Source organism: Salvia splendens, chromosome 13 (genome assembly GCF_004379255.2).
Source record: "Salvia splendens isolate huo1 chromosome 13, SspV2, whole genome shotgun sequence".
Taxonomy (NCBI): domain Eukaryota; kingdom Viridiplantae; phylum Streptophyta; class Magnoliopsida; order Lamiales; family Lamiaceae; genus Salvia; species Salvia splendens.
This window is the reverse complement of record NC_056044.1, coordinates 3,522,527-3,535,181: the sequence shown is the minus strand read 5'-3', so window position 1 is coordinate 3,535,181 and position 12,655 is coordinate 3,522,527. Positions and strand designations below refer to the sequence as shown.

Genomic DNA, 12,655 nt, shown 5'->3' with positions numbered 1-12,655 from the left:
CCAAGATGAAATCCAAATTCACCTATTAAACCTATATTACTTCAAATTTGTTAAAACCCGACCCAAATTAAAACACATGACACAAATTGCTGAACTCTATGAATATAATAAGTACAAGATCCATTGCTACGAATCAAAGTACAAAAACTTACAAAACCAAAAAAAAGAGAAGTGCAACTTTATCGAATAAGTGGACCAAGAAAACAAAGTACAAACATTTAATGAATATCCACCCAAAAAAATTAAAGCACAAGATAAATAAATAAATAAATAAATAAATAAATAAATAAAAAAGTCCAACACTATCCCCTCTTCCTTTCACAACACAACACAACACAACACAACACCCCACCGCCTCTCTCTTCACATAGCTACTTGCTCCCAATCCCATCTCTATCTATTTTTTTATTGCTACCAAATTGCATGCAGCCAATAATCCTCCCCATCCCCTAATCCCTATCACCATATAAAATTCCCAAATCCCCCAAATTTTATAAAAATATATATATCATGAAGCGAGAATTGGCCGAAGAAGATAAACACCAACACCAACACCAACAACAAGATCATCCAATGATCTCCAAATTCCACCACCTCTCCTCCTCCTCCGCCGCCGACTACCAAGAAGCCGACAGCCACACCCCAACCTATGCCGCCGACGGCGCCACCATCGAGGTCGTCCGCCGCCCCCGCGGCCGCCCCCCGGGCTCCAAAAACAAGCCCAAGCCCCCCGTGATCATCACGCGCGACGCCGCCGAGCCCGCCATGAGCCCCTACGTCCTCGAGCTCCCCGGCGGCGTCGACATCGTCGACTCCACCGCCCGCTTCTGCCGCAAGCGCAACATCGGCCTCTGCCTACTCAGCGGCAGCGGCGCCGTCACCAACGTCACCCTCAAGCAGCCCTCCTCCACCCCTGGCGCCACCGTCACCTTCCACGGCCGCTTCGACATCCTCTCCATCTCCGCCACCGTCCTCCCCCCCGCCGCCGCCAACTCCTCCCCCTCCTCCCCCTTCTCCCTCTCCCTAGCCGGTCCACAAGGGCAGGTCGTCGGAGGCCATGTGGTGGGCCCACTAATCTCCGCCGGCACGATCTACCTCGTCGCCGCGAACTTCTCCAATCCGTCGTTCCACCGCCTCCAGGCGGCGGAGCAGGAGGAGGAGGACAATTCCGGCTGCCATGAATCGCCTAAGACGATCTCCGGCGGCGGGAGCGGCGGCGCTGCTCCGCCGCCGACGTACAGCTATCAGGCGGACGACGTCGTGTGGGCTCCAGCGAACAGACATCAGCCGCCGCCTCCGCCGCCGCCTTACTAATTACTATTGTTTTAATTGAATATTGCTATATTAGTTGGTTTTGTTTAATTGGTTTTGGTTGTGGGGAATTTTTGCTTGTAATTTTTGATGGTTGGACTAGCTTTTTAACATTTGATCTATTTGGTTTTTTTAACATATGAAAATGCTATGTTTGTGGATGTGGGATTGAAGGAATGGGGGGATCTAATTTAATTTGAAGGAATATTCCAATAATGGGAAATTAATTGAGCTGTCTGTATGTATTGGTGTGTGATGTATTTAATTTTTTTGGTGGTGTCATGTCTGAAAATTGGAAAATGAGTATTGTAAAATGGTGGCAGAATCAGACTGTAGATTTCAGAGAAATAGGGGTAGCTTTTTAGGCATGGTTGCATCTAAACCAATGTGCTGGCATTGCTGCGATTCAATTAGGATTGTGAAAATTCAGTCTATTAATTTTGTGTATGTATTTTGGATGTTTTAAATAGAGAGGAATGGTATAGGATGAAGTAATTTGTTTGGGTGAGGTCACAAACACAAGCATTGGCTGAAAATGGATTTGATGAGGATGCTTCAATTTTTTCAACCTAGCTATGCTTGGATTCCATAGGTGTGGTTTATTTTTCTCATTTTTTATTTGTACTTGGATTTGCTATATTTTGATTGAATTGATTGATTAATAAATAAAAATATTAAAATTTTATTCAAATAACGAAAATTACATTATTAAAAGCCATATAAAATTTATATGTAGTCAGTTCCATTTTTTTCTTAAAATATTGCTTCAAACTATTACTCCATAATAATTAAATTTGTGTTACGTTATGACACTGAAGCATTGTAGCTTAGTATTATGCGTATCATGTTTCCTCAATGGCATAGAACACTGTAATAAGTCATCAATTAAAAAGGAGTACTACTATGTAGCAATATTAGGTTCGATTCAACTCATGAACCTTGATATACTCTAAAATTTAAATTTACAATCAAATTTTATGTAATAATAATGAAATACTAACCTCAAGATTACTAGTTAGAGTAATCGCAGCAAATGTGCATAATGTAGAAAATCCAGAAAATGTACAGAGAGAGAGAGAGAGGAGAGAAGAGAAGGGAGAGATTGCGCAATCCAAGGTAGAGATTATTATTATGAGATAGTATCAGAATTGGAGACGTTATCTATCTATCTATCTAGATTTTGCTTTCGAAGCTGCAACTGCTTACCTTTTGTCTTTTTCAGACACGCTGCTCTGCTTTCCATTTATTACCTCACTGCACACTTCAATTTTCCACCTCCTTTTTAACCCCCAATTTTTTTTACATTTAAATACTCATAAAATTTACTCAAGTTAGCAGTCTTAAAAATTAATTGAAAATTTATAAAATTTGGATTTTCTCGGTTATACATTACTGATTATTTCGATAATTTTAACCAATCATTAATGTTAAACAATTCAATGAATGTAATATAAATAAATATATCGATAAATAAGTAATAGTGCTACTATAAACGAAGGAGAATCCTGATTTTTTTTATTTTCATATGGTATATGATCTATGTATTTTGTACGAATGACAAATAAAAGTTGGCATGGAAAACTAAAAGCAGTCAGAAATTTATCTATCATACAGCTAGCAATGACTATAAGTTTTTTATTTAAATTTATCATGAGGAATAATATCATGAAATTGGCGGCGATATGAGTCACTATAAATCCACCAATATTGATTTCTGATACGGAATTGGATAATGATCAGATTTCACTCTCAGGATAGGAAAAAGGGATGATAAAAAGTTATGCGGTGTAGGGCATCTTTTTGGATTATTATTATCTTTACTTTGCTTTTTATAGCAGAAAATAAAATATTTTTATTAGTTAATGAGTATTAGCAATTCGTAAATATTTTACCGTACAATTGGTTAATTTATACTTCATACACCCCAATAAAAAATGATCATTTTTTAGACTACACGATAATTTATAAAGTAAAACAGATAATAAGATAGTAGTACTACTTTTTTTAAATTTTAGAATGATTCATCTGTATTTGGTATAGAATAAAGAAAAAAAAGTGTATGTTTTTTGTGATTATAATTGTTTTAAGATATACTACAACAGGGTTGGACTAGGGTGCTAACTATTTACGGTAATAATTAATAACTATCAATGCTATGTATTAAAATAATCAACACAAAGACATAATTATATCAATTCAATATGTAAATTTAAATATCAATACAAAGACATAATTTATCAACATAAGAAAGATTGACAAATTTATATCTTTATGTTGATATTTTTAACATACAATATTGATATTTAGTTATTAGTTATTACTATAAAAAGTTAGTATTTGATCACAAACCTACTACAATATACTCAAATAAATTTTAATGCAATATTTCACTATGAGATGAAAGAAGTGGAATGGAATCACTTTTGTAATCCAAGAAATGTTGTCCACTTTACTTTCTAACTTTGAGTAAATCTTCCTAAATTTGCCGCGATTGAAATCGAAAATTCAGACACATCTTCTAATTTGCATACCTAATCTGCAATTTGTCGCAATGAAACCGAAAAATTCGAACACATCTTCTAGTCCACATACCTAATCTACAATTTGTAGCAATGGAAATGAAAAATTCGAACACATCTTCTAGTCCACATACTTAATTAATCTACAATTTGCAATAGATACAAAAAATTCGGATACATCTTCTAATCCACATACCTAATCTACAATTTGTCGCAATGGAAACGAAAAATTTGTACACATCTTCTAATCCACATGCATAATCTACAAGTTGTCGCAATTGAAACAGAAAATACGAACACATCGTCTAATCCACATACCTAATCTCTTTATAGAATAAGCTTTATCTCTACATCCCAATTTGATTCGTTCTTTTGGAATATGACTTTGTATCCGAACTATTAAATATATCAGAAAAAAATGTAGGAGTAGGAAAGTCCAAATCTTCATATAGTTTTAAGTTTTTTCATTTTAATTAATCAGTAATTCCATTGGATTTGGAAAATTGTAATAATTTATTTATGGATACAGGATTAATAAACATTAACGAAAACACATTTACACACACAAAAAATAGAAACAAAAGTAAGTATTAACTCGATTTAAGACTCGTGAGAAAAAAAATTATAAAATCAACCCAAACGAAGAAACTTCCCTAAAAGAGTTTAAATTAATTTTAAAATATATTTTCTGAATTTCTGTAATATTAAATCTAAACCAATGAAGACAGAAAAACATGACTTCAATGTATCTATCAAATTCATTGCATTTGGTCCCATTATGATTTTCAACGTTTATTATTTAGAAACATGACTGGACATAAAGAACGTGGATTATATTTTCTTCAAACTTTTTTCGTAATTTAGTCAAATAATTTGAAAAATAAGGATAATAACTTATCTTATAGAAAAGGATAAAATGATGTGCCTTGTTCTCTTTGGGGTTAATCTTAATTCCACTTCAAGCACTTCTATGTGATAAATGTAAATCTTTTATTTATCAGAAACTGAAAAATATACAAAATGTAATTTTGTGCGCCTATAAATTGTTCTGCTGTTTTTTTGTTTGATGTACTTAAATTTATCATTTTTATATTGGGTTACGTTTGGAGTTGTTTTAATTTGAGTCCATGTTGAATTAGGCGTGACAAAACACATAAATTAGATAAAAATTGCATATGAGAACGGTGTGACAAAACACATCCCATATTGAATTAGCTTTATAATTGATCCAATAAATTTAAGAAGTTTTATAAATTTAGAAATTATGTTTTATAGTGAAATAAAATCCATTAAAACGCAATATGAAGCTAGGTTATTCATATGCATAAATAAACACAATCGACACAGAAATCACTCCCGAAAAGACAAATATACCCTTACTAAACTTCTACTAGTTCGCTTAATATTAGCTTATGGGCTTATGGGCCTAAAGCTTTAGATCAAATAGTCCGAGCTTAATTATGGGCTTAAAAAATTGTTTCTATCATTATTAGCATTGTTTGAGTTAATGAAACAATAAATAGTTTATTTTGGTGTAGTGGTTGCAATTTATTTAGTCTCTCTACATAAGTCATGGTTCAAATATTTGTCAACGCAATTTCAAACCTTAAATTATTAAGTTTGTTGGATATTGAATTTGGGCAAATGACACTACCCACTTCCAATGGAGCATATCAGCCTATAATATTTATGTAAAAATAAAGCAATAGCTATAATGTTAGCGTAAAAAGGAAGGTGATAATTGATGGTGCATGGGAAATATTTTCGCACATGGACCCTAATCATCAACTACTCCAAAGTTGAATCATCACCAAATTTATTCTACACTCTCCAAAATCACCTTCTTCCCATGCCTTTCAACACCTCAATCCTTAAATTTATATGATATCTTCTTCACAATAACTTTTAAAAGTTACTACTCCCTCATTTCCTTGTTAATTGGGCCATTTCTTTTCAGCACAGAGTTTCAAAATAGTGTTAAATGGATGATGACTAAAGCAAGAGAGAATAATGTAAGAGAATGAAACGAGAATAAAGTAAAAAAGAAAGTTATTTTTTGCTAAATTTAAAAATGACTCAATTATCTTGGAACTCCCAAAATAAAAAAAAATGACTCAATTAAAAAAAGTACATTTCTTATTATTAAAAGTGACTCAACTAAAAAAGGACAAGATGGATCGGACCGGATCATGACCGATTTAATTGTGTGCGAGCCCGAATAGGAGTGGGGCTCCAATCCTTATTAGACTAAAATTGGAATTTGGCATACCAACATATGATTTATATCTCTTATCTGGTACTATTTGATGCCTCAAAGAGATAATATTGATAATACTTTGGAAATGTTTCTCAATTTTCTTTCAAGAATAGCAAACGCTCTATTGGGAAAAAAGAATTTCATTTTCAACTAATTCACCAACTCTTTCACTGCATACTAACATCTGTTATACCTGCTTCAAAACAAGACACATATCATAGTTGAAGGGGTGTCTTATTTTTAAAGCAATCATGTCTTTTTAGACTGTTTTTTATCACTTCTAGAACTAATTAAAACATGTTTGAAATATCATATAAAGTCGAGATATAGTAACAACCACAATAGTGTATGGCTTTCACTTCATTAGGTATGGAGTCTAGCTTACAATTTACCTAACACATTTTAATTTGGATGAACGTGACCGATCCATTATTTGATTTTAATCAAGAATATTTCTTGTTATCTTAAATATTGTCAAAAAATCACAACTCGTATCAATTTTTTATTCTTTAATAATGCACTTTTAATATAGTTATTGTTAGTAAGAAATTTATTCAATTTGTTGCCTAATGTAACCAAAATACACTTAGTTGAATGAATTGTGGTTTGTGGGGATGCTATATTTTCCATGTTATTAAAACCAAAACTAATTAAAGTTAAACACATCTTTGCTTTGATTCTTTGACTCAGAGTACTTGCACGAAATTCTTTATGATCATCATTATGTTCTTGGATTTTTTCCGCACACACATAGAAGCAAGGAGAAGCTTAAAATTAGTTAAACATCATTGAATTTTCGGTAATTTAAACAAATTGTTGTGAAAAAATATTTCACCACCAAGAAACACTACAAAAAAATTATTGTCTCCAAATTCAGAACTCAAAATTTAGAATATATAGCAAAGTCAAATTATTATCTTTCTCAATAGCATATTTGGTTGTGATGGTTGGAATCTTTACAGGACATCTTTTACATCAAAAGATATAATGTAACTAGTCAGCAACTCCAAAACTCTTTCTCTCACACTTATATAAGGGAAATGCTGCATGCATTTTCTTAGTATAATCCCCATAAAAACTACTCAAAAAAAGAGAGTAGAAAATGAGAATGGAGAGATTAAGAAATGGAATTGCATGGTTAATGATAATATGTGGAATAGAAGCAGCTGCAGCAGCTGTTTTTACAGTAGGAGACACTTCTGGTTGGTCAATTGGTTCAGATTATAGCACTTGGGCTTCTGATAAGACCTTCTCCGTTGGTGACACCCTTGGTATAATTAGAGTCCCTTTCATCTCCTTTTACTACATCATGTTTTTTTTAACTATATACTACTGTAGTATCTTCTTGTTTTAGATCATGAAACTTTATTTTTCACTAATATGTTTATAGTTCTGATAGAAAAGTAAGTAAGTACTATTATTTTTGGTCAAGAACTATGTCCCATAGTCTGTGACTTCCCAATAAGTAATATGCTTCACTTATTAAGTTTAGTCATCTAATTTTATAGGATAGTTTGAATTTGATGCAGATTTAAACAGTAACTATTCTATCACTTAGGCAACACGAACAGCCAATAACATACTCTTTTTAACTATATAATATGGTCACATGTAACAAATCTTAATCACCAAATTAAAAACAAAGAATTTTAGCCGAATTGGCGAGAAGGCGTAAACTAAGTTGTTTTTCTCAATTTTCTTAAAAACGAATTTTATCGACGAATTACCAACGGATAAACGTGCGATAGTTAAACATCGACAGATAATCGGACCGAATTTTCGATGAAAATATTATTTCAGTCCTTACATTAAAATATGGTAACATTACACATAAAAATGTTGCAGTGTTCACATATCCATCGGGGCACACGGTGGATGAAGTGAGTGCGAGCGACTACAAGACATGCACCGTCGGCAACGCCATCGCTTCCGACAGCAGCGGCTCCACCTCCGTCTCTCTCAAGACTGCTGGCCCTCACTACTACATATGCGGCGTCCCCGGCCACTGCGGCGGCGGAATGAAGCTCTCCATTACCGTATCGGCCGCCGCCGCCGCAGGAGGAGGAGGGGTAGCGCCGGGAAACACCACCGTTTCTACGGCCCCACCTGCCGCCGTGACCGCGCTGCCGCCGCCTGCTAGCATCGCGGTTCCGGCTGGGGGCGGCTTCACGGATCCTTATGCATCTTCGGCGAGGCTATCGCCGGCGGCGGCGGCGGTCTTGGCGTTTTATGGTCTTGCAATTTTCATGTGGTTTGTATGAGAGTTGGTTAATTATTACCAGGATAGAGGCAGTGCTGCTTAATGCATATTTTGCTATGTTGGAGTTTGTTTTTTCTATTTGTATTATTCATCATGGATTATATTATTATATGAGTGTGTAGTTGTTAGCTTATTTTAATTGTATTACCTAGTATAATGTAACTTCTAGCTATCCCTTAGGGCATCTACAATCACATGTGCACTATTCCGTGAACGCTTTATCGTTCATGTGCTTATCGACACAACTCATAAGTACTATCTTACGGACGACATGACATCTATTCGAAGTGACTAAAACATGACCAAATTTCTTCAACTATACTACATCCGTCCATGAAAGTTTGTCCCATTTTTCCATTTCCGTCCGTCCTCAAAAGTTTGTCCCATTTCACTTTTACCATTTTTTGTAGTGGACCTCATATTCCACTAACTCATTCCTACTCACATTTTATTATAAAACTAATATATAAAAGTAGGACCCACAATCCACTAACTTTTTTAACTCACTTTTCATTACATTTTTAAAAACCGACACCTGGTCAAAGCGGAACAATATTTGGGGGACGGAGGTAGTATTATGTTGGGGTTGACCATCTTGGTCTCTATCGCATGCTGACTCAAGGAGAGTTGCGTAAGATCGAATACACACATTGAGTTAGTGGCGTCTTTGCCTATGAAATTTGGAGCGTTGAACCTTTCACCCTGGATAATCATGTTGTGTTATACTCCCTACGTCCATAAAAAATAGTTGGACACGAAAAGGTGTTGACAAAAGTCGGTGACCATAACAGATGTCATCTTAGTACCCGTTTTGCAAACAATTGTACTGTTCTGACTTCTGTGTTTGACAATTTTTTGAAAAAAACAATGAAAGGGAACATACTTGTGACACAAACCCTGTTTGCTAAACACATTTTTAGAGGCTCAAACAAAAAGTAAAGTAGTAATTGAATAAATTATTGACATATTAGAATATAGTAACTCACTATTTGAAAGGCCTTCAAACAATTACATGCACTTTGATTACTAGTGATGTTTTATGATTAACATAAAGTGCATTACAGATTTTACCTCTTTTGAGGTTAAAGTGCATTACAGATTAGATCCACAATTTTAGGTGATATTCATATTCCATTGGAACGGTGCGTTTCAGCTTTCTGTAATTATCAGAGGATCTGTCTACATTATTATACCAAGATTTTTATGTAAAAGATAGGTAATCACTACTTTTTAGGTTTCCATCAGGGCCCTCATGTTAATCTCATTAGTTAAGTTAACTTAATTAGTGTAATTAAGTTAATTATCGAGAGAAGTCATATTGAATCCAGCTACAAATAAATTTAATCAACTATATATTGCTAGCTAGAGATCAAAAGTACCACTTGTATACTAATTTCACCTATATAACAATTACGAATAATGTTAATGTTCATAATATTTCCAATTGACCAAATTTCATACATTTTTTTATAATTTGCAGCATCTAAATTGATCGAATTATACAAAACATAGTACCAACTCCCATATTTACCTTTTAACTTTAATTTTAACATGGGAACCAAAAGAATATTATCAACAAATAAAGTACACAAGAAAAAACTTTCACTAATTGTAGCTAGGCAAAAAAGGAAAATATATGCCTTCATAAAAGTATTTAAGTACACAAGAAAAAGTGGTGACATTGATATAATTAAGTAGTGGCTAGGTAAAATGGTACAAATATTGAAACTTCGCAAACCATAGAACTATATTTATATGGGAAATATTTTGTCACATATATCTCACTCACTGAGTTGATTAAAACTTATTAAACCTAAATCTTGTGGAAGTGTTGAAGTTGCCTTTGAAGAAGTGTGATTTCTCAGGGAAAATAAGGCGTTTGTAATGGTCTCCGTCGTGGCTCACACTATGACGCCTCTTACTCATAGGTTCCATAGACCTCCTCGAAAATCGCAGCTCCTGCAACCGTAAATGCGAAATGATTAATGTTTGAGACCAAAAATCACATCTTCGTGTCTATTTACCATTAAATGGTCTTTGAGTTTTTTGTTACAATTACCAACAAGAAAAAAACGATGAAAAAGAAAGTATGAATTATAGTACTATATACATGGAGTTTCTTTTTCACGTATTTGAAGAATTATACTCCATCTATCATTTAATCTCGTCGGCGACAATTTGAGTGTGCTTCACTTACTCATAAACTCGTGTAAAAACTAAATAGGAATAGAATAGAATAGAATAAAATTAATGCTGTTAACTTTACGAGTGGTTCTTATGAATGGGAGAAAATTGTAATAGAAAATACAATAAATAAAACAAAAAAAAGTGTATAATATCTGTAGTATAGCCGCAAATGTAGTAGAAAAAAGTAAAGTTAGAGCTTTTACTTTTACTCACATTTTGCGGAATGTAACATTTATTTGTGGGTCCTACTTTTTGGATCGTAAAGCTAATTAAATAAATCCTTCCCTATAACTAGGGTTAATAATAAACTTGATGGAATTAATCTACTATATATTTTACTCAGTATAAAGAAAAAACAGATTTTATACATTAAACTAATACTGTAAAAGCTAGGAAGATCAGATCTAGTTTTAAAAACTCGTAATAAATGCGTTACTTTAAAATGAAGAAACTTTTAACACAACCTTATTATGAATCATATAAATTCGAGATCTCTCTATTTTAAATTCTTAATTTCTTTATAATCATTTAATTTTGCCATGCATAACGGTTTATTAATAAACTCCACTTCTACTAAATAACGAAATGCAACACTAACTAAACAGAATTATATTACATAGTGCATGGATTCTTCAATTGGACTAACAAAATTCAAATTGATTTCCTTATCTTTAGTGACCTAAAAAAATTCAACCCAAGAAATAAAAAACCACAACTACTTACTAATTCCAAGTCAAACAAATAGTTTCGATCGAGTAATAAACTAAATCATCTTTCACAAAAATAATGTCACATTTATATTTGAAAGAAAATGAAGAAAACTAACACTGGAGTTAGGGAAGGGGCACTCGACCGGTTTGTCCCCAGGCGGCGGCGCAATGGGGCGCTGAACCGGCCAGAAATCGGAAGCGCCGTCGTCTCCAACAACCGCATCGCCACCGTCAGTATTAATCTCAGTGATCTCACTGCTCGTGCTTTTTCTGCCAATCTATATTAAAACACACAAACTAGTTAGTATTAATATAAATAAATATATAAATGAAGACGTTTTGAATTAAATTATAAAAATCTCACAGCATCTTTTTTGGGAGGAAAGCCCATTTGGAAGAACGACATGAAAATGGTGAGTTTTCAGCAAAAGGCTTCGATTTTATTGTTGTGAGACAGTGAGAGAAGTAAAGGAATGAGTTGGCATATGATTGGATCTTCTCAACAGTGAAAGTTTGAGAACAGAAATTCTTGGGGTTTACCTTTTTTTGATTCTTTTTGTGGGGCTCAAACTTTCGTTTACTTTGAGAAATGCCACCGTTTTGTTTGAAAATGTATGCACACCATGTCGAGAATAAAGCTAATTGAGAGCTAATTGTGGCTCGAATCCAAAATAGTTGTTTCGAAGCTTGAGTTGATAGTAAATGAGTGAGATCGGGCCCAATTCCGAGCTCAATAATTTAATCGAGCTAAGGTCGTGTTTTGTGATTGTTATCGGTTGGTTGGGCTCATACATGTTTGCATGTGTTTGCTCACATACTCGTCTCCCTCCAATCCATTCAAGATGACCATTTTTTTTCTCGATCAAGATGACCAAGAATAAACACTCTTTCTCATATCTCCTCACTAAAATATTTAATTATTTTATTTTTTCTCTAATATACTCTATTGAACAACTCCAACTAAAATCTCACATCACTCGATAAAAAATATGGTCATTTTGACTGTAACAGAGAGAGAGTACTAAAGTTTGTTAAATCTAACAACTTCATCAAACTTTTAACCAAACTTATATATGTTGGCTTTGCCTATCTCAACTTTAAGTAATGGGTTGTTTCCTCTTAATGTGGATGATATTTAGTGGCCTAATTCACATATTCGCTTTATTTTTTCATTAGAGCATGCACAATAGAGTTCGATTTAATTATCCGGATAACGTTAAAAGTATTATGTATGGCCATGGTGTAAATATTTCCATACAAACCCAATTGATACATTTTATAAGTTTAGGTTAAAAAAAAATTGAGTTAATTAAACTGCATGTCTTAGTTTGACAATTTATTCCTTAATTTGTAAATGATTAATATATAAGCAGAAATGAGATTTACAATGTGCACCGTTGAGATGTTAAAA

General features: G+C 33.8%; 3 protein-coding genes across 3 annotated transcripts; 2 read left to right on the top strand and 1 right to left on the bottom strand.

Annotated features, from left to right (window-relative positions):
• The first annotated feature begins 223 nt into the window (after nt 1-223).
• Nucleotides 224-1,593, top strand: LOC121761574 (AT-hook motif nuclear-localized protein 28-like). Its single transcript, XM_042157211.1, has one exon. The coding sequence runs from the start codon at nt 511-513 to the stop codon at nt 1,312-1,314; it is 804 nt and encodes a 267-aa protein (XP_042013145.1). The 5' UTR covers nt 224-510; the 3' UTR covers nt 1,315-1,593.
• Nucleotides 1,594-7,141: 5,548 nt separating this feature from the next.
• On the top strand, nt 7,142-8,480 carry LOC121761098 (blue copper protein-like). The gene is made up of 2 exons (XM_042156692.1): nt 7,142-7,358; nt 7,933-8,480. The coding sequence occupies exons 1-2, from the start codon at nt 7,190-7,192 to the stop codon at nt 8,346-8,348; spliced, it is 585 nt and encodes a 194-aa protein (XP_042012626.1). The 5' UTR covers nt 7,142-7,189; the 3' UTR covers nt 8,349-8,480.
• Nucleotides 8,481-9,963: 1,483 nt separating this feature from the next.
• On the bottom strand, nt 9,964-11,736 carry LOC121761364. The gene is made up of 3 exons (XM_042157023.1): nt 11,609-11,736; nt 11,361-11,522; nt 9,964-10,306 (listed from the first exon to the last, which is right to left on the bottom strand). The coding sequence occupies exons 1-3, from the start codon at nt 11,648-11,650 to the stop codon at nt 10,145-10,147; spliced, it is 366 nt and encodes a 121-aa protein (XP_042012957.1). The 5' UTR covers nt 11,651-11,736; the 3' UTR covers nt 9,964-10,144.
• Between the last annotated feature and the right edge of the window lie 919 nt (nt 11,737-12,655).

What these genes read in the sequence shown, in the direction of transcription:
- LOC121761574 (XM_042157211.1), top strand. Translation starts at nt 511, where the DNA reads ATGAAGCGAGAATTGGCCGAAGAAGATAAACACCAACACCAACACCAA.
- LOC121761098 (XM_042156692.1), top strand. Translation starts at nt 7,190, where the DNA reads ATGAGAATGGAGAGATTAAGAAATGGAATTGCATGGTTAATGATAATA. An exon ending in CTCCGTTGGTGACACCCTTG is followed by an intron (nt 7,359 to 7,932) that starts GTATAATTAGAG and finishes AAAATGTTGCAG; the next exon opens with TGTTCACATATCCATCGGGG.
- LOC121761364 (XM_042157023.1), bottom strand. Translation starts at nt 11,650, where the DNA reads ATGTCGTTCTTCCAAATGGGCTTTCCTCCCAAAAAAGATGCT. An exon ending in TTCCTCCCAAAAAAGATGCT is followed by an intron (nt 11,523 to 11,608) that starts GTGAGATTTTTA and finishes GTTTTAATATAG; the next exon opens with ATTGGCAGAAAAAGCACGAG. An exon ending in GCCCCTTCCCTAACTCCAGT is followed by an intron (nt 10,307 to 11,360) that starts GTTAGTTTTCTT and finishes TTACGGTTGCAG; the next exon opens with GAGCTGCGATTTTCGAGGAG.